Here is a 25,134-nt window from a genome sequence, read left to right as displayed (position 1 = left end):
TTTTAGAAGGGCAAATGCAGGATGCAGGTGTTTCGGCCAAAAGAAGTGGTCAGTTTAAATTATTATTTGTAAAGTGATTGAGTTAACCTTTCATTTGCAGTTTTTATTTCATTTATGATTGATGAATATGTGTTTGTCATCATCAGTACAGTACTTAGCTACAATCCTCAATTATTGACAGAATAGCATCTTTGTTAACAGCTTTCTTACTCACATCCCTGAACAATAAGAACAAATACACACCTACAAATATACATAAAAATATACTTTTTTTCATAAAAGTCCACATTTTTGATATGCTGTATGAAAATAGAAGTCGACACAATCCAATCCACAAGTAGAACCAGAGAACGATTCCTGTTGTCTGGAGTAGTGTTTTTCTCGCCCCTATACTTTGTGTGTAAGTGTTTGTGAAGCATTTATGCTGATGGAATTGTATGGCTGCAGCCGCAGTGCTCCAAAGTAAGATTGTATTCACTGTGGGAGTCCGAACAAAGAGCTGTAGATCAGCAGTGCTTTGCTGAATATCTTGTAACCATTAAGACTGCAGAGAACAAAATGGCCTTTTGATGGGAACAAAAAGATTGAATAAAAATGGTCATTTTACAGAGATAGTATTGCATATCCAAGTTTTGGATAGGATGTTTTATAGAGCAGAGCCTGTGCTAGCACTACAAAGCATAGTGTTTGTCATGGAAATAAGGTGGATTATAGTCTTTAAGGTTTCAGATCAGTAGCAAAATATAGGATTGTGTTTATTGTGGTTAGATGTAACGAAAGTTGGATGACAACATGTGAATCAAATAATGCTTACTTTGCTTGGTAGTTCGCATTACCACTGATTTTAATCACCCAAACATTTTTTCATGTAGCTGATCCAGGATATTCTTCACAAGGAACTACCTTGTGAAGAATATCCTGGATCAGGATGTTTGGGTGATTAAAACCAGCATGTTCAGCTTGCATATACTGTGTCCTATACAACAACAGACTGTTTTTAGCCAACTGTTTGCTAAGTGAAACCATACAAATCCTCTGGAGAGCACAATAGGGGTTTCAATCAAAACTGTTTTTGCATTCTTCTGGGGTTAGTGGTGGTGTTGGCCAACCTAAACCCCACATAGAAGATTATTTATCTGCTGTAGTTTTGAGGCTCAGACACTGATGAGTTGTTCCCAGTGGTCTGGGTGGTGGAGTATTTTGTTTTTCATAAAGTGACAATAAATCTTTCAAGGAGAAGTAATAAAGCTATTTAGAATCATGCAGATGCTCTATAGGAACAAAACACCATAAACGTTTTTTTGTTCTGTACATATGTCCTCAAATATTGAGGATATTAACAAATTTGCTGTCACAGGAGAAGCAAGAATTAATAAATTGTAAAACTTGTTGGGTTTCCTTTCTCTTATGACTTCATGGAGCACATTTCAAAGTATAACCAACAGTTAATGTGAAAGCAAATATGTATACAATTATAAATAATCATAATCAGGTGACGTGGTTGGACTGTAAAAGCTGCCAAACCGGACTAACCTTCCTAAGGAATAAAAACCACTCCAAAAATGTGACAAATTCTCTGTTGGTACAAATGTTCTGTCAGCACCATCAATCAAGCGGTGCCACTCTGCCCCGAGGCAAACCACAGCGGGATCAAACCAAAACGGGCACAAAGTGGAAAGCGTGCTTTAAAACACACGCCCAAGAAAACAGACCATGGCCTGATACTGTAAATCACATAGACACCAAAGACTTTTGAAGACTTACAAAAAAAAAGTAAGAATTTGTAACAAATAAACATATAAATAACTATAACGTTTTTCAGAACCGTAACTATGCACAAGGGATTTTGTTGGGAAACTCAATGGCTATTATATAAATAAGTATTGTATCATATCATTACAGAGAGGGATTATCTCTATTTTGGATGACAATAATTGTTGCCATGTTATAATTATTGCTATTGTGTGACTTCTCAGTCTGACACTTGTGCTTTATACTGTACACAGAATAGACATGAAATCAATATAAAATCAGAATCAAAATAACAATTCATGTTCATTTATGAGGATTTATGCAACAATTTCAAACTATTCGTGTTGTAATATTTTGATACAACTTGACGCTTTGATTTATGACAGAGCGTATGTCAAAGTGATAAACCATTGTCAGCATGCTGTTGAGTGAAAAGAGGACAGATTTGACAAAAAATGTTGTATCTCATTTGCATTTGAAGTTGTTATCAAAAACAAATGTTACTTTTCTGTATATTCTAGTATTTTTGCAACAGATTAGATTTAATTTTTTAATGAACACTGGACATAATATGTTTTTAGCATTGAAATACATTTTAACTAAATGTTTCTTCACATGTGCCATCAAACTGAATGTTTAAATCATCCAGTACAATAAATTAATGTCATATACAGTATACTAAAGCCTGACATACACATACATATTTTGCAATACCATGTGCATAATTTCTTTTTACTGTACCTTGTATCTAAGCGGCATATTTCAACCCCTGTGCATTGATCACCTTATATAATATTTACATTGCTACGCACTTGCACTATTAATACACAACCAATCAGACCTCAACCCCTGTTTCTACAATCTTCCGCACGATAACATATATTGCATATAGATACTAACTGTATGTTTGTTGTCTAGTTGTTGTTTATGTATATAGATGTATGTCTTATCTGTATATAATATCTATATTGTTCACTTATTTTTGATTAACCTTGTCGTTTTTGTTTAGTTTTGTGTGCATCTGTATACTGTATTTCCACAGTAAAAATTACTATAAAAACATTTCATGCAACCATCTTAACGTATAACAGTTGATTCTTTGTACCTCCGACAAAAATGGTACAATTGTTCCTGTCTCAGGAGCTTCAGAGTTGTCCATAACACACATTTGATATTCCATCCACACTTCTCCATGCTGCACCAGTTTCAATTTTCTCTCTCAGGTCCCATTTACAGTGTCCCACAAGGTGCCTCCAGCAGGGCAGTTTCTCTCCGTGGGGTCACTCTCTCTTGGACTGGCCTTCACAAAAACAACTGTCAATATGTTAATATGAAAGACTCAGAGCCATTGTGGACTCACTCGGTCACTCCTCTTATCTTTCATATTTCTGCACTGTGTCACAACAATAACAATGTTCACTTCTAGACGATGCTAGGAAGGAGCTTTTGCATTGAATAATTATGTTTTGCTTATAGTTTTTAATCCATATATTCTGTGCAGATCTGTTAATAAAGCACATTACGTGTATCATATTTCTCCACCATAATAACAAAGAAAACAGAAAGCTAGAAGGTCTGTGTGCGTGCAATGAGAAGGTCATAGATACAGGTCTATTTACAGTTACATGTATCACACTGAATCCTTATGGATGTACTGAAACTCCCACTGAGTAATTGTTGTACAGACTTTTCTCTCAGGAGGGGAATACAAAGTATGTCAATACAGTTTGCAGCTTGAGCAGGAGACAGCACTCACAGGTCTGAAGACAAACACTGTGGCAGATATGTGTCTCATGGAGGCCAACTGCATCCACCCGGGTGCTAGATCTGGTGTTGCTTTTAGGATATTTGACTTTTGCCTTTAACTTGGAGGTCTTTGTAGAAATTGTTGATACGTTTCCAAGGACTCCAGGAGTAAGACAGACATAGCTGCAAGGTTTTTCTAAAGCTGTTTCCATTGGCCTGTGTTTACCTGACACTTGGATTGACAGCAGAGTGATTGGAAATATCCACCATTCACTGCCGTGAGCTCCTGAGTGCACGGAAAGTGCTTTTGTAGTCTGGCTGTAATGGGCCAAGTTTGAATTGAAGGTTGAGAGAAATAGCCTCACTGCGGTCGCGCACTGTGAGGAACTGACACACCACAAATAATACTCAGAAGTGGGGTCCTGATAGCATCACAGGCACAGAGCAGGTACAATAGCATGCAGGCTCTCATTTCAATGCACTTTCACAATGTTGTAACGTGCACAAGAGGTATGGGGAGTGAAATCAAATCACATACAAACTCAGCTTTTGTCTTGATGGTGTGATATTTAAAAAATAATCAACACAAAAGACTTAAAACACAATTGCTGATGATTTTCAAGTAAGAAAATTCTACTATTAGTTTGCAAAAACACATGGGAGGAAACCTGCCGGCATCAGAGCAAAATTCAGATTCATTGTAATCATCTTGGTTTTATGTATCAGTGCCATAAATAGAATAAATCTATTTTGTAAATTTGAATTAGGGTTGCACTAATCTTATTGGGTTTGCTTAATTTCCTTTATCAATGTCATTGAGAACTTCTGATAAATATTACTGTAAGTGTATTTATTTGCTGGAAAATATACATTGCAATATGTGTAAATGGTAGCAATGCATAATAATCTGGCTCAAACTCCATAAAAAAACTAAGGAAATCCATGCTTTTACTGCTATGGAACAAACTCCGCCTCAGTACCTCATTTTAAAAAGCTTTTAAAGAACCACTTCTACAGACAGGTATTTCTGTAATTTTATGATTTGGGGTTTTTATGATTATTTGATTTTTAACACATAGTTTTTGCTTTAAAAAAAAAAAGTCATATTAGCACTTTTTTAGTATACTGTACTATTTTGAGCGATTGCTATGAAATTTCATTTGGATGTGCACTGTAGTGTATAATCTGAATGACAAATAAAATCTATTGTCTATTATCTTATCTATATATCTATATTGTTTTGTGTAAAGCACCAGGTATTTCTGTAATTTTATGATTTGGGGTTTTTATGATTATTTGATTTTTAACACATAGTTTTTGCTTTAAAAAAAAAAAGTCATATTAGCACTTTTTTAGTATACTGTACTATTTTGAGCGATTGCTATGAAATTTCATTTGGATGTGCACTGTAGTGTATAATCTGAATGACAAATAAAATCTATTGTCTATTATCTTATCTATATATCTATATTGTTTTGTGTAAAGCACCTTGTAACTCTGGTTTTGAAAGGTGCTATATAAATTAAGTTTATTATTACTAAGTTTTATTATAAAGGAGGGTTGACTAGTGGAGCAATCAGAGTGGTATTTCCAGGACCAGTGTTGTTTTAAAACAGCTGGCAGGACATGATTAATATGTACGTATATATAACAATGTTTTTAATATTTATCTCAGCACTCCTTGCACTCTTCACTTCTTTGCACTCTTTGTATCCTGTTTGCAGTATAGTTATTCCTTGTGTATATTTATGAGGACTGTTGCAATGTTCTGTCGCCAATAAAGATTATTCTAATAATCGAGACTCTGAAGTGGCCTGTCATAATGCCCCTAAACCTAAAAATTAAGATGGTTATATGCAGAAGATGAATAAAAGAATGTATTTGTGATGTACTTCACAGGTTTAATTCACCGATAAAAAGACAACCAGGTGACTACAGCTTTCAATACCATCAACACCGACACCGTAAAACTGGAACATGAATAATAAACAGGAAAGGAGTACGACAAAAGGATGATTGACATGTAAACTGACCAAACAGTGTCACGGCAAGCAAAATAGAGAACCAATCAGCGCTATGAAGGAAGGCGGGACTTCCGGCGTGTGACGCAAACACACCCAGTCACCCCTGCAGGCCCCACCCTTTGTGTTACCCACCGCCCGTCAATCAAAACAGACACAAAATCTTGACACTTACTACCCTTTTCTACGCGTATACAATCAATATAACTCGATGATCATGTCCGGTGGCTTGTGACTACCAGGACTCTCCGTTTGACGACAAGTCACACAATGACTGGTATGTAAATATCGATATTTATTCTTCACCCACGGAGTGCTAACCCAGCTATCCTCTCTGGCTAAATTAGCTCGCTAGCAGGCTATCAGGGTCGCTGGATGGTGATAGTGCTAATCATCACCGGCTAAGTTAGCAGTAGCGGCTAACGCTGCGCTTAGCTTACTAGATTAGCTTGTTTAGACACATCAGTATTTCGCTTCCCTTTAGGTTAATTATTCCTACAGTGCTGTTTGAAGTGTGTTTGTAAGCACAGTGATTAGCAGTGACGGTTTTTTTGGCTGGACCCAACATTGTAGGATGCAGTGGTGGAAAGTAAAGTATATTTACTCAAGTGATGTATTTAAGTACAATTTTAAGGTCTGAATATTCCTATTTGATGCCACTTTACATTCACACTCCACTGCATTTCAATATTGGACTTTTTTACAGCTTTAGTTACTTTTAAGATGAAGATCTGAACATATGATCGGTTTATTATACATACGTTGTTATTGATCAGCTCCACGTTGACATTAAAATGTTGTTTACATGTACACATCGTCATTCATCAGTTTTAGTACTATAATAATATATACTGTACACATGTGTGATTAATATGATACTCTAAATAGAGCCAGCCTTCATAATAAGTACTTTTACTTTAATACCTTTACTACATTTTGTTGCTAATACTAATAATAATTAAGTAGGATTTTTCATGCAGGACTTTTACCTGTATTATTTTTACATTGCTGTATTGGTGCTTACACTTAAGTACAGGATCCGAGTACTTCTTCCACCATTGATGAAATGTAACAGCCAGCTTTAGTCCTGTATGTGAGCATAAGATTTGTTCAGGTAACGCTAGCTGATTTGTCCTTTTTATTATTCAGCCCCAGAACAGCCAATGAAATCAGGAGACATGGCTGCCTTGGATGTGGACAACAGTCAAAGCGGCTTTTTGCAGCACGAAGATGGCCGGGGCTGTCAGGTAAGATTTTATTAGTCAGTTTACAGCAAATGAGAGGTGCTGAACGTTCACACTTGGAGTAGGAGGGATATTGTACCCTCATTTGAACCCCTCAGGCAGTACATCCATTGGCTGAAGTGACAGACTTCAAACTCCAAGCGTCACCTGAACATCACCTGGGTGTTATTTCAAGTTCTGCCCGAGGGGATCAACACAAAAACAAGAGAATCCTTTAACCTCCAATCTTAAGTGAATGAATCACACTTTCTTTGTGGCCCTGACTAATGGCCACCCGCTTTCTTCCTTTTAAACGTGCCCATTGTGAGTAGGACACTCAGCCTTCACCCCTCGACCTGCTAGCAACCACCTGCACTAAGGTTGGGTCACCGTCATCAGAGGTGGACAGAGGTGCTGCTGCCGCTGATGTGGTAAGTCAGCACCTCTGCTAGAGTCGACAGCACTGCAGTTGAAGTGAAGCCTTCGATCATAGCTGGGCTGCAGTAAACTGGTGGTGGGAGCGTAGCTTTGCTTGCACTTGCTTTAATTGCATTATAGCCACTGCTTTTTGGGAGTAAGATCGGGGATGTTTCTTGGTGGCAACTGGGATGATTTTACCTGTTTAATGATTGAGATTCCATCAAAGTTTCATTATATATTGATTTTAAAGTAATGATTAACTAACTACAGCAGACTGTACCAACGTTTTCTAAGCAAAGCTGACTGTATTAGTCTGAATGTGTTTAACATTTAGCATATACCAATTGTTATAAAACAACAGAATCAATAACCACAGAAAAATATTTTGTTCCAGTAGTAGTTCTACCTGGAGTGTGACATTAACATTTTTACCTTTCAAGCTTCAGTATTATTTAATTCACTAAATTTGTCTTAAGCAGTGTGTGAAGGAAAATCTTCAAATCATGTTTCTGGTCCTTTATGCACTGCATGTACTTGAGCTAAACAACCATATCCCCTATACCCCTTAAATGCAGTTTGAACAAGGAGTGCAGTGTGACCAGGACTGACATCTTTAAATTATTGTATACAGTCAACAGCTCATTCTAATGCTTTATGCAGAGTCTATTATGTGCTTCAAACGACAGCAACATCAACTATGAATTACAAGTTCATCAGCTCATGATAAGTTTATGTAGGTCAAGCTGTTATGTGACTGTTATTAGATTTGGTTTTGCATTTGTTCTTACTGATGAGATTGTTTATTGTCAGTCGTATCTGTTAGCATCAAAACAGCCAACTGAACTAGGATTGTAAGTTTTAGCTGACATAATTTTCTCCAGATCTTGCTGAATGATTTTATAAGGATGTCAGTATATGCATGAATCCAAAAACACAGAACTCAGATGACAGCAGTAATATTACAATTATGACGTATAATTTATCAAAGCTTTGATGGGGAGTGGGGGGTAATTGTTTCATATATACTGCTGGCAAACCTTGTTTTCACTTAAGAGAACGATGTTTCTACTGCGTTGTATTCAAACTGAATGTACTATATTGCTAAATATTTCTCCAAATTTCTCAAAATGGAAAAATGTTAAGAAAGACATGAAGGAGGCAATGCCACTTAAAGGCTTTTGCCTTTAAGTGGCTACAGGAGAAGTTTAATTGTATAGTAAATTAACAATTAGTGTGTATTAGCTTCATGCAGCACCTGTTTGAAAGAGTCAGATCAAACACTGGTGTATGTGTGCATTTGCTTTGGATATTGACACTCTTAAGCAAATCTGACGTGGATCAAACTGACGTTCAAGAGGAGCCTGAAAAGCTGGTCCAGGTGAATCAAGAAGATAAATAAAACTTTGAGCACATTTAGGTGTAGCATGAACTGCAGTCAATCATGAAAGTTCCCTCATTGGTTTATGTTAGGTAGCACTGACTGCAGGTGTGACTTCAGGGTCACAACTCTTGAATTTGACCCTTAAGCAGATCACAACTAAAACACTAAAAGGCAACAATGGATTTTTTTATTTTTTGTTTTGGACCAAAAGAACCAAACTCCCAGTATGAACACAGCCAACTCCAAATTTCAACCCCTCCCTGCTTTTACTGACTCAAAGAATTTTGCTCATTTTGCCTCCACACATTTCTGACACAGATTGTGTAAATCGCCAGCCCACTTTTTCTTAATTCTTCTAAGTACGTGCTTTGCATTGCTTAAGCTGATTCATTAAGAATAAGTCCTTAATCTTTGCATTTGTTAATGTCAGTTGTTTTCTTTCTCAGACAATAGGTATAACATCTACGCATCTTGCTCAGACTGATAAATGGGAGGTGTTAACCCCCACAACATCAGCAAAGGATGAATCTGGAATGATACAGATCCAAAGTCAAGGAATATTAACATCAAACGGACAGTATGTTCTTCCTCTCCAGAACTTACAGAGTCAGCCAATTTTTGTGTCGTCAGGAACAGACGCCTCTTCTGCCAATTCAGTGCCTAACATTCAGTACCAAGTAATTCCTCAGATTCAGACAGCAGATGGACAGCTGAGTTTCTCCACGTCCGGCATGGAAGCAGCGACTTTGACTCAGGATGCCACGGGGCAAATTCAGATCTTGCCTGATGGTAGCCAGAGTCTCAGTGTGACATCAACTGCAAACATCCTTAATAACAACCAGAACCTCATATCACAGACTGGTAATGTCCAGCAGATCCAAGGGGTGTCTATTGGCAGCTCCGCCTTCAACAACCAGGGTCAGGTTGTTACTAACGTGCCTGTGGGTTTGCCCGGGAACATTACTTTTGTTCCTATTAACAGTGTGGACTTGGACTCCCTCGGCCTGTCTGGTGCTCAGACTATAGCAACAGGAGTCACTGCTGATGGCCACCTCATTATGACAAGTCAACCTACAGACGGCTCAGACAGTCTTGCGAAGACAGATGATCACCTGTCGCAGACAATACCAGTAAGTGACTCAAATTCAAATCCTGATATATTTGTGCCAACGTCTTCCTCTCAGCTACAAGATCCAACAAATGAATCTGGTCTGCTGACACAAGACACTTCATTGTCATCAATGGCTACAGAGCACACTAACTCGAGTTGTGGTGTCCAGGAGGGTTTCATCCAACAGAATCAAGAGCAGAGCATCCAGGTGTCCGCAGCTCAGCCCATGATCCAGCTGCAGCAGGTGCCTGTTCACACCAGCAACGGTCAGGTGGTTCAGTCGGTGACAGACGGGCAGGGCCTGCAAAATGTACAGCTGATCAACCCGGGAACCTTCATCATCCAAGCCCAGACGGTCACGCCGTCAGGCCAGATACAGTGGCAGACCTTCCAGGTGCAAGGGGTGCAGAACCTGCAGAACCTTCAGCTGCCCACCACACCGCCCCAGCAGATAACCCTGGCTCCAGTCCAGACCCTGTCTCTAGGTTCCAATCCAGTCAGCATTAGCACAGGGCACATCCCCAACCTGCAAACAGTGACGGTCAACTCAGTGGCGCAACATGAAGGAGATACAGACACCCCTGGAGGTACAGTAGTTCTTTTTATTATGAGATTATACATAGAAAACAAACCCTGCACACTCATAAACCCCTCACGCATGATTTCACCCATGTTCCCTGCTCAGACGTCATCTCAGGACTGAATGGGCGTGTAACAAACTGTGCTGTGACATCTTTTTTAACTCTCCTGTTACCTTGGTTTCACCTGTTAGGGCGGTACAATCTAAACCTCCCATCCTTAACCTGAGCAGATGTCCTATTAGCCAGAACAATTCAAAACACCTGTGAGGGTGTGTAAGCATGGCCTTCAATGGTTCCAGTGTCAAAATTATATTTGTTATGACTTATTCATTTACATGCCAGGGCAACGTACTGATTCACTTGATATTTAGGTTCTTGCATTTTTTGTAAAGTTTTGAGCACTTTAACATGTTTCAAAAGGGTCAATCTTCAGTAAATTACTTTAAAAATACCTGTCTGTATGTAGTTAGTTTGTTTATTACACTAATATGATAAAGGTGAAGGAAGATTTGTTTGTGTACAATTTCAGGGCTCTTGTCAATCACATTATTTGTCTTTTTAATATCATGTGCAGTGCACTGATCTCTTGGACAGAAGACGTTTTGACATGTCACAGTACGAAGAGCACAACTGTAAATAATACAATTAAGGCTGAGTTCCATTTAGCTGCTTCAGTTTCAGTCTTGTTGTTGAGCATGTTTGCTCTCAGTCACACTTTCATGAGTTAATGGGACACTGTAATAGAATAGAGCCATCGTTAATGTTTTTAAGACCTGTGTTTTTCCTGCAATGACTATAGATAGGTCTATAGTTTAGTCTGTAAAACAAGGAACCAGTGCAGATCAAAAATTACCAGAGCCTAATGTCATCATAATTTCTTACCTTTCCAGTCAAAATGTTTTTTTAAATTCACAATTACATGAAGTGGAGAACATCAACCAAGGCACCGTAAGAGTTTTCATTGTCAGCAGTTTTGTTTACATTTGGTGTTTCTCAACAAAACATATTGCGAATATCCTTAAAGCCACTATGTGTAGATGATTCATTTGCTTACAGCTCTCAAAACATTCAAGTTTTTTAATGTAGAAAAATCCATCCATCTATTTTATCTTCCTGCCCAGGGCTTAGAAATCCGTTGAGTGGCTTTTTAATTAATTATTGAAATTGTCACTGATACATATTCTATTGAATTGATGATTACATGGAGTTTTACTTGGGAAATTTGCCACCATGCTGCCAGTAAGGCTGTGCCCGAATTAGGAATTTTAAGAAATTTGCATGGCTGCCAACAGCACTGTCAGTCAAAGAGTAGAGGACATTGTACCAGTGTCTTTTTCAATAGTAGACTAACATTCAGTACAAGCCGAGTGTGTCGGAGCAGCGAACAGAAACGAGTCGCACTGCCCTCTTTTTCTACTTCACCTTTACCATTATAGTTAGCTGTATAGTTTCATACTCAGTTTGTAAAAGTTCATATCCTGACATGCTGTTCTCCTGTGTTGCTTTGTGTGCAATAACGTGGCTAAAAAGTCTGGATTTTCTAGACTGATGATTCAAATCATTGACATTTAAGCAGACAGCCTTAGCTGACAGTCACGCACTATAATAAAGCAGTTCTCACTGTGGGTTTTTGCTGACCTTTGGCTCATTATTACCAGAGCTTGTGTTGATATTAACGTGTACATTAATTTCTCTGCCCTGGCTGCTCAGACATTCGGATAAAGGAAGAGCCAGATGCTGGAGACTGGCAGTTAAGCAGCGACTCCACCCTGAACACAAGTGATCTGTCCCACCTTCACGTCAGACTGGTGGATGAGGAAGATCAGTTGGGCCAGGAGGGCAAGAGGCTGCGCAGAGTGGCATGCACTTGCCCCAACTGTAAGGAGTCAGGAGGGAGGTGAGTAAGCCTGTCCAAATGTTCATGCTCTGATAAATGTATGTCCATAGATGCAGATCCTCACCACTGCATTGGTAATAAACAGGATACTTAATGTCCACACTTGTGTTTCTCAGGGGTTCCAGCATGGGGAAGAAGAAGCAGCACATCTGCCACATCGCAGGCTGTGGGAAAGTATATGGAAAGACATCACACCTGCGAGCACACCTGCGCTGGCATTCAGGGGAGCGACCTTTTGTTTGCAGCTGGATGTTCTGTGGGAAGAGGTTCACACGCAGTGACGAGCTGCAGAGACACAGGAGAACACACACAGGTACCCTTTTTTTCTCCATTGCTGTTGGCACATCAGGAAAATCAGTAAAAATGTGTTAATGTGTGCCCTGCACAGTGTGACTCATGCAAGAAATGACAGCGTTTGTCCCCCTTCAGATTTACATGTAAAATGTCAGGTTAGTATTGAAGACCGTTAAGGAAAACATATCCAGATTTCACATACTTGGTGGTAATTTTCCAGTTCAAAGAAGTTTTAAAGGGTTTACAGAATTTGTTCTGCTGTCTAATTTTCAGACTCTGATAACATCAGATTATGTAACAAAAAAAGATGTGAGTGACATGGTGCACTTATCAAGAGTTCAGCTGTCACCTGTTTTTATCTCAGGATTCTCCATCGAATCTGAACAGAGGCTTGTGTCGGTTCCTCTAATCTACTTTGAATGTTATCGAATGAGTCAAAACACTGAAAATGTTCTGTAGCCATGTGGTACACAGGTTTTAAAAAATGTTCCTGTAAATGCAGAAAGCTGTACCCTATGAGACAGTCACTGGCTACTTTATCAGGTTTTCTTGACATTGTCAGAAAGTTGATCATTTTAATTCATGTTTATTGTTGAGGGGGTAGTGGGTGATGGTGGTGTGCATTATATTGAATGGTGTTCCTTATATTTTGTCCACTTCATTAACATACATGATGGAGGGGAAAATATTAAGAGCACTTTTCAACAGGTGCCTGTTCAAACCAGCAGCAGTCAGGTGGTTCAGTCATTGGCCACAGATGGGCAGAGCCTGCAAAATGTGCAGCTGATCAACTCAGGAACCTTCATCATCCAAGCCCAGACGGTCACGCCATCAGGCCAGATACAGTGGCAGCAGTGCTGAATCTGTCCACCACAGCACCCCAGCAGATAACCCTGGCTAAAATATTAGGAGCACTTTTCAATATAATGCACTCCAGCACACCACCACCACACACTACCGCCTCAATAATAAACATTTTATAAAGTAGAATTATCACCTTTCTTACAATGTCAACAAAAACTGAAAATGTATAAGCTTCGTAAATGTGGAATTTATGGCAAAGCTGTTGTATTGGATAACATTAGATTTCACAGGTGTACCTGGTGAAGTGGCCGGTACGTGTATACCAGCACAACACAGTGATATACAGTATCTGTTTGACACATAATTATTAGACGGACCTTTGAAAGAGATGTCATTTGACTGTACTGTACTGTTCAATTTCTAAAGTCAGGCCATATCATTGGCTAAGAGTGAGGCCTCTGACAGTATGGGCTTAAGTAGCATTTCATTACGCTGTCAGCCACAAACGCAGATTTGAAATCTTTGTGCTCACAGTTAACTTTGCAAGTGGATATTCAATAATTCTAGGTTTCATGTAATTGATAGGTGATAATTGTAATTAGTCTCATACTATCAATTTATTATCAATGTATTTGTCAGGGACAGGTTGAGTAGCATTTAGAACTAATTCAGTGCTTAAGCTTTGGCTTGAGGACACTGTTGGAGTTGGAGCAGCCCTTTTGGTTATTAGCAATAATGAATAATTATCAAAGGTTATTAATTATTGAATCAATAAAATTGTTAAAATTGGTTTGATTATAACGGGGCACCAGCCAGATGCCGGATCGAATAACCGAACAGTTAGGTAGTCTCATAAAAAGGAGCTCACTTATGAATGCTAATATCTGAGGGTTACCAGCATGCACACATGAACGAAGAGCCTAAGCTCTGAGTCGCTTATATATATATGTATATATATATATATATATATATATATATATAATATAGCGAGGAAATACAGCAGAGTTGTCCTTGTCTTCATGAAGGAATCCTTTTTTCCCTTCTAGAGGCACAAAACAGGATGGCACTGGGTTGGCACAGTGCAACTTATTCGGATCAGGTGACTTTGTTCAGTTAAACACGGTGAGAACTCCAGCGAGGGGACAATCTTCAAACTCGGGGAAAGTACATGTGCACAGGAACTGGTTACCTCCTTTAGTAAATTGACTCATGTGGAAAGCAGAGCCTCCTCTGGCACGGTTACAATGGGAAAAGGTGATGGTGAATCTGTGCAGCTGGCACAGCCAATGTGATGTCACAGCTGCATCGCTAGGATTCCCCTTGTCTCCACCAATGGAGCTCTCTCAGATTTCACACCAAGGTGCAAACTGTAGAGCGGGAAGGGAGTTGTAGTCTGCCTGAGCAGCCGTCGGTACTCTTTCCTTTGTTTCAAGGACTGAGTGACAAAGGCGGCCTTTTTATCTTTATTTTCTTTAAAGGGGAACTGTTGTGCTTTTCCTTATTTTCAGTTATACAATGTTACAGTATCAGATGTTCATATTAACCATGGCCAAAGTGCACCTGCTTCAGACTGCTCTGAATGCGCACTTTCCAATGTTTTTTTTTTTCTACTTTCAGCCCGAACCGATGTGGGCTTGTGCACGGGTTGACTTCTCCGTTCCACTAACATTATGGTGTTTTTCCATTGTTTTAGGGGTAATCACACTGAGCCATGACTCAAGTCGAGCTGGCACACTGTGAATGTTTTTCCATTACATAGCACAGCAAAGTAAAATAAGTAGTTAATAAGTAGTACCTGTTGGAGGTGTGCTGGTCGTCTGCAGCTTTTCATCAAACATCATCATCACTGTGGCTATTCCTCCTTGAATTATTTCTAACTGATATGCTGAACAAAGATCTCCAAATATCTGCATGTTTTGTTGTGTTGAGCTCTGCTAATTTGGTGATGAACACATTTAATTTCTCATGAAATGTCTCCTGTTATTTAGTCATTTAAAAGCTTTTAATATGAAGCAGTAAAGCAGGAAATGTTGGGTTTTCATCTGCGGTAACTTAACATGAGTCTGATACGGCTGCCACTCAGCAGGCTCCTGGAAAGTTGGCCAATCAGAACAGAGTGGCCTCATCGTGAGTGGGGCCTTAAAGAGACAGGAGCTAAAACGGCCAATTAAGAGACAGAGGGGCTGCCAGTGCCAGTATAAGATAAATAAGGAGTTTGTTTTAACTGTGAATCATGCAGAGCTACTTAAGTGCAGTCTCAGAGTAAAAATATAGAGCAGGAAATGAGCACAATAGATCCCCTGTGATTTCCTTCATAAAACAAGAAAATAGACCTTTGTGTACCATTGTCTTAAATGTATTTCCTGTTCTGTAAAACGTACGTATTCCCCAGATAGATAACATGTTCGACCCTTTCCAAATGTATACAGTATCAAACTCTTGATCGTTCAAACTGTATTTTCTCTTTGGCAGGAGAGAAGAAGTTTGTCTGCCCAGAATGTTCCAAGCGCTTCATGCGGAGCGACCACCTGGCGAAGCACATTAAAACTCATCAGAACAAAAAAGGAGTGAACTCTGGCAGCGCTGTGGTGGCCTCGATGGAATCCGCGGGGTCCTCAGACAGTATCATCACCACGGCAGGCGGGACCACCCTCATCCTCACCAACATCCAGCAGGGCTCCAGCAACGCCCAGGACATCCTGGCCAATGCAGAGATTCCTCTCCAGCTCGTCACCACGGTAGCGGCCAGCGAAGTCATGGAGTGATTTACACTCCACTTATGAACTTCTGCAACCTCTCTCATATACTCCTACCTGCATTTTTATTCAAGTTTTGAAGAAAAACTAAAATTATTAAAATATATATATATTTTAACACAGAAATAGTCAGTCCTTGTCCACACTCAGTTTTTACTGAGGGGAAACTAGCAGTGGAGACTTAAGGAAGATAAAGGTGGAAGAAGACATTGCAGTAAACACACAAGGAAATGCCTTATTTTGTACAATATTGTGTAGTTGGAAATGTAGGGTGCCATTTTGTTTTGAATCTCCTTTGTTTGTTTGTTAATGATGTGTTTTCACAGAAAATTATTGATAAGTTGAACAATTTTCTCCTTGCCTTTTGTTGATGGTATATTCTGATGATGTCCTTGGTAAGAAAGGTTTGTTCCATTTTTCTTTGAGCAAAGACTAAATCTCACAACCGAGCTAATTTTATCCAGCTGAAGTCATGTTAATGCTTACGTCCATGCAAATTTATTCATGTTATGTGTTTTGATTTGTTTTTTTACATTATGCATTTTTTTCAGTGTCCTCTTTGCAGTCAGTGTGCTTGCAAATGGGCAAGCCTTCATTCCTCCATTTTCTTTATTTGCTCACACCTATTCTATTTTGCAGGTGAAAATGAAAAACAATCAGAATTTTGTATTGTAATTCCTCTTGAACATTGACACTATTGATATGATACACATTATTTGCTTATTAGATATTTTGACTGAACAGCTATTTATATTGGGCTTTACATAGAAAATGCATTTGTGATATTAAAAGTCCACAATATTTCAAATGGATTCGTTATATGTAAATCAAGTGTGTTTTTGTAAAAAACGTTTTTTGGAAGACTTCAAAACAAACAAACAAACAAACAAAAAAACATTGTAATATGAAGAAAATAAAGCCATTTTTGGAGGTAATTGCCAAATTTGACTACAAACTCAGGGTGAGTTGTGACTGTGTGATAGAAGTAGAGTAAATCACCCCTGTAGCTTGTCAGGCCATGTTGGGGTGTTGTAAAGAAATGTTATGTGATGGACCAAAAGCTGAGACGAATTAAGCTGTCACCATGTTACCTATGCTTATCAAATCTGATCATGTCAGTCTTTCTTTTTTTTTTTTTTTTTGACGAGGACTACCCCTGTTCTTCTTATGGAAACAGCTTTGCAGAATTCTTCAGCTATATCTTTTTTCCTTCAGTCCTATCAGGCATTTGAAAAGTATCAGTGTATTCTTGAAAGCGGTACTCTTTTAACAGCACTGTTCTCATCACTTTCATCTTCTTGTTAATCCTTTTTGTATGGAAAAAAAATGTTTTGTATACTCCCCAAAAAAACTGTCCTCTATACCCATGTCAGTAAATTTACGATGTTTGTCTTTGTGTTGATTTTTTTTTTCATTATCTGTATGTTGCATTTCCTTTGTATGTTAATTAAGTGGGTTTTTTATATTATTTTTAATCCCCTTCCCACAACTGTTGAATCGTTAAACTGAATACACGTACACACTGAACAGTGAATTAACTGGTGGCATATTTGATTGTTTTTTTTCCTTCATTGTGGCAAATAATGAAAGTATGTGATGTGATCATTTTTCCTCACATGAACACACAGTCCTCTTCAAGAGATTATACTTTACCCTCTGAGTCAGATAGCAGGATGCTGTTAACACACTCACACAGCCTCTTTGTATTATGTACTAAAAAACACTGAAGGTTTATTCTCATTCAAAAATGTTCTGTATAAATATGTCAATATAACATCAATATAAACCTTTCTGTTACACTTGAAATTCCTTTCTTTTCTTTTTTTTTGGCTTTATTTTAAAATGATTTTTAATGTGTCACAGTCATACAATGCCTGCCTTCTCAGGGCAGCTTGATATTTTCTACTAAAATGACTAAACGTAAGACAAGTTTGAATTTTTTCCTTGTGCTTGAAACCTTTTGTATCTTTTTTTGAAGAATTGTCAGCAAGCCAGGAGGTTCAGTCTCCCCCCGCGGCTCACACTCTCTGTTTGTAGTCCAGTAGATGTCACTGCAGCCAAAGGAGCAGGACGAGAGGTATGTCTGACCTCTTGACCCCTTCCCCGTGCAGCGCTGCTAAGATGAAGACAGAAGTCACTGAGGCCAACAGGAGGTGTGGACCTGCAATTAACCACAAGATAATGTCACACAGAAATGTCAGGAACATATTCTGCTGCTGGAGAACAAGGTACTGTCTCATGACTTTGAACAAACCCTACATGAGTGTGAGGTGTAACTGCTCCTGGATTTGTGTATATTTGATCTCCCTGTCTTGGTTTTCACTTGAAAGTTTTGTCTTTTGCACACACACAAAAAAAAAGTATGTATTGGCTTGGTATAACCAGCCCACTTCAGCACACATGCTGTATCACTTATCTTTATTGCTTACACTAAATGTGACATTCCACAAATGAGGTACTGTTGCTATTTTTTCTTTAAGATAAGGCTAAAAACAGCGGCATGAGGGATTGGGAAACGTATTATAGCCTCCCTGGTTCGAGTGCCTGTGAACATAATTAAAATGGTAGTCTATAAAAAGCTTTATCAGGTAAATCAGAGTGAAAAGCACATGCTTTTTGAGTCAATTTGCTGAAAACGAGTCCGCAAATGTGGTCTGTAATGTTAAAAAGGGATTCGTCCGTTCATTTGCATAATTTAATGAATCCAATTCATTGTAATGCAATACCAAGTGCAGCAGGAACATAGAATGACAGTTTGAGTTAATGAAATGTGTTAACGGTATCATCATTTACTTGTATGTTAATTAGTCCAATTAATTTCCCCTGCTCGGTAATCTGAATATTGTAATAATCTTTACTCCCCTGCAGGAATGAAATCTATGATACACACACCTCTGGGACAGTCTGCGTTAAGATTCCTGGTTTTTCCAGTTGTACCGTGCGGCAGATTTGAAGAATGTGAGTGCCTTTTGACAAAATAGTTTCTTCTCTTTTTGGATTTTTAATCTGTGCGTGACTGTTGTTTACCAAAGCCTGCGTATGGCCTCTGCCTTCAGCTATTATGATGCAAATCTCACCGAGCACCCAGAGTTGGAAATATACTGAGAAACGGTGTCATTTCACACTGTCATTTTCACTGACCACCTGAATTTGAGGCCAACTTTGTAAACTAACTGTTCCAGCCCTTCATGTTTATGTCCGCTTATAGAAAAAATGAGCAGAGTTTCAACAATTTTCAGCCCAGTTAAGAGTGGAAGCTTCAGCATAGAGAGGCAGGAACTGATGCGAGACGAGTAAATCCTATTTTGGCTTTGATTTGGTGAAGCGAACGTCTTTTCAATATTTTGTGGAACCAAATTTGCAAAAAGGAGTGAAACACAATCCAACTCTTATTTTGGAACATAAAAGGAAAGCTTTTTTCAATTATGTCGCTACCGTATTGTTTTGTTGATAGTCAGGTATCATTTCAAACAGTCCTTACACTACAAGTTGTTTGTGTCTTTTTTATTATACCAAATAGCTTTGGTTCTTGTAGCTCGGTTTGAATAACGTTGTAATTGTACATAGTACTCAACTTCTCTTCCAATTCATGTGCAAAATGCATAAATACAATAACTCTGCCGAGGGAGAAGAACACTGTAATCATGCAATAACATTTCCAACTGTATGTGTGATAGAATTCAAAATGCTATTGGGATTATGGTTCTTAAGCATTGGGAGGTAATGTGAACTGTTGGCAGAAATGACTTATTTCATTATACTGTCCCAAGTATACAAAATACTTCTGCGAGAGAGCTGCTCCTTCCCTATCCTGCCCAATTTTAACTGTTTTCCCCAGTTGTTGAAGGATAGGTCTGCAATTTTGCAAAATGACTATTATTTGCCTTCCTCAAGGAATCAACAACTTGAGAGTACAGTGCAATGAATTGTTGGGGTGCTGCAGCTGCATTCATGTGCATGTCTTTTCTGTGAAGCATCTCCCAGAATTTAGAGTGTAAAGCCTTTATTTAATTTCTTCTTTGATGTAAACCGCAAGTCTCATAAGTGAAAAGCACTCGCTATCGTGCTTAATATTATTGTTTACCACAGGGTACTAATGGTGTTTTTCCTCTTTAACTATTAGGACATTTGAAACTACAAAAAAAAGTGTCTCATGTTTCTACATTCCTGCCACATTCTTGCCCTTGATCAACTGCAGAAGGCAGACAATAGCACAGATCATTTTCCCCAGGCAAGGAAACACAGCATGGATCAACTCAATAACCTGATATTCCCCGTCTTCTGAATGTGGCCAATTTAACAGAAGGTCAGTGCCTTTTTTTATTTTTTTTTTATTCCAGAGACAATTTGGTGACCTCCCTCCTGAGCCCCAGCAGGACCGGAGGAGACAAACAGAATCGTCGAGCTAGAAAAGCGCTTGTGTTGACATTGCGTCTGGACTTCTCAAGGTGAACTGATACCTGGTGTGGGAGAGGGGGGCTATTATGCAAACCTGATAGCCACGGCCAGCAGTCGCACGCTTGCAGATTTAGTTTTTCATGTGTTTTCGGTCATTATTTGCTGTCAGCAATTATATAAGGGTGGATGTTTAAATTGGTATGGATGTGGATGTACACTGGGTAGAAAGGTATGATGTATGTGTGTTGGCGTAACTACAAATCATCTTCCATCATCCTTTTATATGCAGAGGTGCCATTCACAGCTTCATATTAAACACTTACTGCAGGGAAATTATAGTCTGACTTATTTTAGTATAGGAATCAGGTCAGTCTTTTCTATATATATTTTAAAAATGTTCTTTCCTGCTGCTTTACATTTACTGCATGTGTGTATTTTCCACATCCAACCGTGAAAATTTAATCGACAACAACGAAACACCTCCATCAAATATTCCACATCCATCGTTCATTGTACTCGTGCACAGTGTGTGTCTCTTTTTAGTGAAGAGACAATTGCATAAGATGATGTTGAGATCTATGAGAAGATTAGGAGGGATCATTTTTGGACTTTCCTCACAGCAGTCGTATAGTTTTTCCTCGCTCTACAAAATAACTCTGTCTTTGTTGTGCACCGCAAGGTCAAATGTGACAATGGCTACAACTTCCTTGGACTCAAGTCGAGGAAAAACTGCCAGTGTGTGTGTGTGTGTGTCCAATTTTTATTTTTTTTTATGTGACAAGAGCTGGCCTTCAGTGCTATTCAGCCCATTGAAAACGATTTCAGATATGAAAGGAGACGTTTTGTATCTGAAAATGTACATTAAATGGTGTCAACAACATCCCGGAGGTCAGAGTAGAGTCCCCATGGAGACTGAATCTGGCTGCTGCGCTCGAAGAGTCGACACCCCCCTGAGTGGCGGCTCCGTGATGGCTCTCAGTTTCTCTCGTCATGTCCCTGGCAGCTTTGACACAGGTAATATGCATGCAGGCTGACAGTGCCTGGGATGTGCGGGAGAGACAATGATGTACATATCATTTTCCTCCCTGACTGATTGAAGACTGTAATCTGTGCTGGACTTTCTTTCTGATTACACACGTCTCAGGGAGCAAAACAAGGACTCTGAGCTGCCACTGGGCACTGGGCTCATCCATGGCTTTCAGACTTCAAGAGGACTGAAGTCCGCCTTTAAGGTGAGCTCAATTTTCGTCCCATTTACACTATTGTTACAAGTGTCGGATAGGATGCATCTGGTAGATAGTGGTCAAACAGTGGCTGTCTGAAGATGACACAGGAACATAGATGTATCTGGCACCTAAGGTCATCCCATTCCCATTTCCTGCACAGCTTCAATGTTTAGAGGCCCTGTGAAGGCACTCACAAAGAGAGAAACAATATCATGAATTTTACATTAACCGACATTGTGCTGCGGGATTACAAAATGCAAAGTGTTTCCGACAGCCCACAGGCCAATACTAAACCTGTCCAACTAGACCAGCCGTGACATTCACACAGAATATGTTGCCAGTAGCTTTAATACTCAATTGTTCTCTGTTTAAAGAAAATGTTCCACTGGTTTAATAATGGAGCAAACCAGTATTCCAAGATTTTTTTTCTTGTGTAATATGTAATGTTTGCAAACAGCGCACTCAGACATTTAACACGCTCTTAACCTGCCTGTGTAACCTTGTGAGGTACACTCGTGTCTTAATGTAAAATCTGCAAGATTTCACTGTTGACAATAGGTCAATCCTTTACAGAAGGTACCTAGCACATTACAAGGTTGGTCTCGTGGGAGAAGTAATGGGTTCTGGGCAATTGACCAACCTGCCATGCTTTACTGCACCTGCACTGAGTTAGAGCTGTCATCATTACCACTTCCTCTAACGTTCCCCCACAGCAACCCAGACACTCCCACTTACAGCGATATTTCACTTTGGTGGAACATTTTCACTTTTTATCATGCATCTCTCCGTACACCAGTGAAGTCAGTCTAGCCTTAAGATGTGAAGCGGTAAGGTAACCTCTAACAGGCCTTTGGGGTCCACACTAAAACATAACGTTTCAAAATAGTCCCCCAGTTACCTTGTATGATTCTGACTTGAACTTTTCAGATTGAGAGCCGTGCTTTCCAAAAAGAAAAGAAAAAAATCTTGAATATAAAAAGTTGTAAAAGATGTCTCTACCCATATTTTCTCAGTATCAAAATATGAAGAATATGAGGTTAGCACTAAGTCATTTTGAATGACATTTTTCTTCTAATTTGGTTGAATAATTCATGATTGCAAAACTCTGCAGTAAATAATCATTAGACAGTTCTGTAAAAAAAAAAATAAAAAGGCAGTTTGAATGGTTCATTAAAATGAATCAAAAAAAGGAACAAGCGTCTACATTAGTCACGTTAATCAAGACGTGTTGTCGGAAAGCACCTTTAACTTAATTTGTATTTTTCCTCTTTCGTTTTCATTAGTAATCCTTTAGAAAATTGTTGCACATTACAATGAGTGCAGCTATGCTACAGAGCCATCAGGAATCAGAACTGTGATGGTACAAGGTCACAGACATCACACACATACAGATCCTCAGCTACACATTTACTGATTACAAAGCTGTCTGAAATCTGGTCTAATCAACATTTTCCACAAACCTATGATGCTTTAACGGTGGTTACAATATTAAAACAGATGAGGATGATGTTAAGTAGTCAAATTTGAGGGGACTTTTCACGTCTGCCTTACTTAAAAAGTACAGATTTTACTGGCTAAATAATCTTACCACAAGGTCAATTAAGTAGCTGTTCTAGAGCATTTTATGAACAGGACTTGATCAAATTTGAAAGACAATAGGAAGGTGAGAATAAGGTCTGTACTCATAACAATTTAATGCTACTTATTTGTATTAATCATTCTCTCACATGATGTATTTCACTCAAAGTTTCCTGTTTTGTTTTGCCCTTCCTGAAATTATCCAAGCCCCCTCACTATATACGTGACAGTCATCATTCTCAAATAGAAACCAACAACTATACCATTGTCATAAAATGGTTAGCGTTCAGTCTTTTTAAATGACAAATATCAGAAATGATCGAGGCCTCGGCATAGCAAGCTTGCAGCAACTTCGCTCTGACTTGCAGATGTTTTTCCCTCAGTTTTCACTTCCTCCTCCCACACATGTCTTATATCAGTATTTGCCGGATCCAAAACGACCAGCTTTGAAAATGAAGGAGAGGAACTTTACATTGTGCCAGAAAAAGGAATGGAAATTACGGGCAGTGTCAGATAATTGAGCTTGTCGTAAGAGACATGTTAATAACAGACGGAGATGCAGAAGACTTGTCACTCCGTACCCTGGGTGACAGACTCTCTCTGCTGTTGATGAGCTGTTTTAGAGGGGAAATTGTTCCACGCAAACACCATCGTTATTACAAGCTGGCAAGCTGCTCGCTTGTGTACCCAATTCTGCTTGAACTGACAGAATCCAATTGACCGGCACATATTCATGCACTTTATTTTCTTTATTCTCACCAACAATACAGATAATTACTGCACCAAGTAAAACTGAAAATAGAATTTCACTGTGTCACAGAAAACAATGCCAGAGCTGTCTCAGCAACATGTCTGCTGAAATTGCCGTGACTGGGAGACCTACTGTAAGACAAGCAGCAATCCAATATAACTTGTCAACTTAAAACCTACTGAAACCATATTGGCATTCTTTTCTTTGATAAAATAAAGTGAAATAGTGCTTAGTTTTCATGTTGTCATTGTCTCCACTGCTGCAAAGCAAGGCCGCATGCAAACCTTTATTCAACAGAGCACTTAAAGCTTCTCTTATGACCCACCCTGTTTTTAGTGTCTCTGTGTAAACTACTACCACACAGTTTGGAAGTTTTCTGTCTCTGGCGTCTTAGTCAGTGCTATCAGCATCTGTGAACATAAAAAAAAAAAGAAATCTCCCAAAGTGGAAATTACAGCATCAACATTTGAACTCGGGATGTCATCAGTAAGTAAAGCTTTGGGTTACTTCATAGACAGTCACTTGGTGGCTGATCATGTGTGCACAATATAACTCCAGTAAGAATTATTCTATAATTTAGTTGCAAAGCTGAAAATGTAATGTGAGGGTGGCAATGCTCTCAGGGTCATCTACATATGAATAATTCACATCTTTTTTTATTTTTTTGCAAGAACGTTAATGTAGACATGGCTTATTCTCAGAGGAACAATATATATATATTAATAAAACAAGACATACTTACAAACTGAAATCACATTTAAACCCTAAATCCAGCGTTTTTCCCCCCGTTAAAATAATTTCCTCATTACACTCACATGCCTGTTTACTTAAAATTGTGTTAATTGGCATCATTAACATTATGCGTCTTTACCACAGGTTAAAATTATTTTACTATTTTCCAAAAATCAGAGTTGTTTGTTGATTAATAGTGATTAAAGTGTAGTATTTTTCAAGTGCAGTGTCTGAATGGTCGCCCAAGAAAAAAAAAAACCCTTTTTTTGTTTGTTTGTTGCTAAAGAGATATTTTTAAAAGAGTACAGCTGAATACGGAGGGCTGGAAAATGTATATAGACTTTATCCGGACATTTACCTGAAATTTCATGTTTCTTATCATTAATCCCCTCAGGAGTTAATATGATCTCGGGTGAAGCAAATGGGACGTTGTGCCCTCAGAGAATAGCGCCGTTGGTAAAGT

The 25,134-nt window shown here is 38.8% G+C and overlaps 1 protein-coding gene across 3 annotated transcripts; it reads left to right on the top strand.

Annotated features, from left to right (window-relative positions):
• Positions 1-5,660: 5,660 nt before the first annotated feature.
• Positions 5,661-17,845, top strand: sp3a (sp3a transcription factor). Of its 3 annotated transcripts, XM_062431768.1 has the most exons (8): positions 5,661-5,796; positions 6,669-6,766; positions 7,075-7,173; positions 8,990-9,673; positions 9,824-10,241; positions 11,946-12,132; positions 12,249-12,445; positions 15,703-17,845. In XM_062431768.1, the coding sequence occupies exons 1-8, from the start codon at positions 5,790-5,792 to the stop codon at positions 15,993-15,995; spliced, it is 1,983 nt and encodes a 660-aa protein (XP_062287752.1). In that variant the 5' UTR covers positions 5,661-5,789; the 3' UTR covers positions 15,996-17,845. The 3 variants fall into 3 exon arrangements, with proteins under 3 accessions (XP_062287752.1, XP_062287749.1, XP_062287750.1); XM_062431765.1 differs by having other exon boundaries at positions 8,990-10,241; XM_062431766.1 differs by lacking the exon at positions 7,075-7,173 and having other exon boundaries at positions 8,990-10,241.
• Positions 17,846-25,134: the final 7,289 nt, after the last annotated feature.

This window comes from Scomber scombrus, chromosome 13, assembly GCF_963691925.1.
Source record: "Scomber scombrus chromosome 13, fScoSco1.1, whole genome shotgun sequence".
NCBI lineage: Eukaryota > Metazoa > Chordata > Actinopteri > Scombriformes > Scombridae > Scomber > Scomber scombrus.
Note: the sequence above shows the minus strand (reverse complement) of the source record. Positions and strands in the feature narration are given on the sequence as shown.

Excerpts from the sequence above, each read along its gene's own strand:
- sp3a (XM_062431765.1), top strand. Across the intron at positions 12,133-12,248 it reads TGTAAGGAGTCAGGAGGGAG|GGGTTCCAGCATGGGGAAGA; the intron begins GTGAGTAAGCCT and ends TGTGTTTCTCAG. Across the intron at positions 12,446-15,702 it reads ACACAGGAGAACACACACAG|GAGAGAAGAAGTTTGTCTGC; the intron begins GTACCCTTTTTT and ends TCTCTTTGGCAG.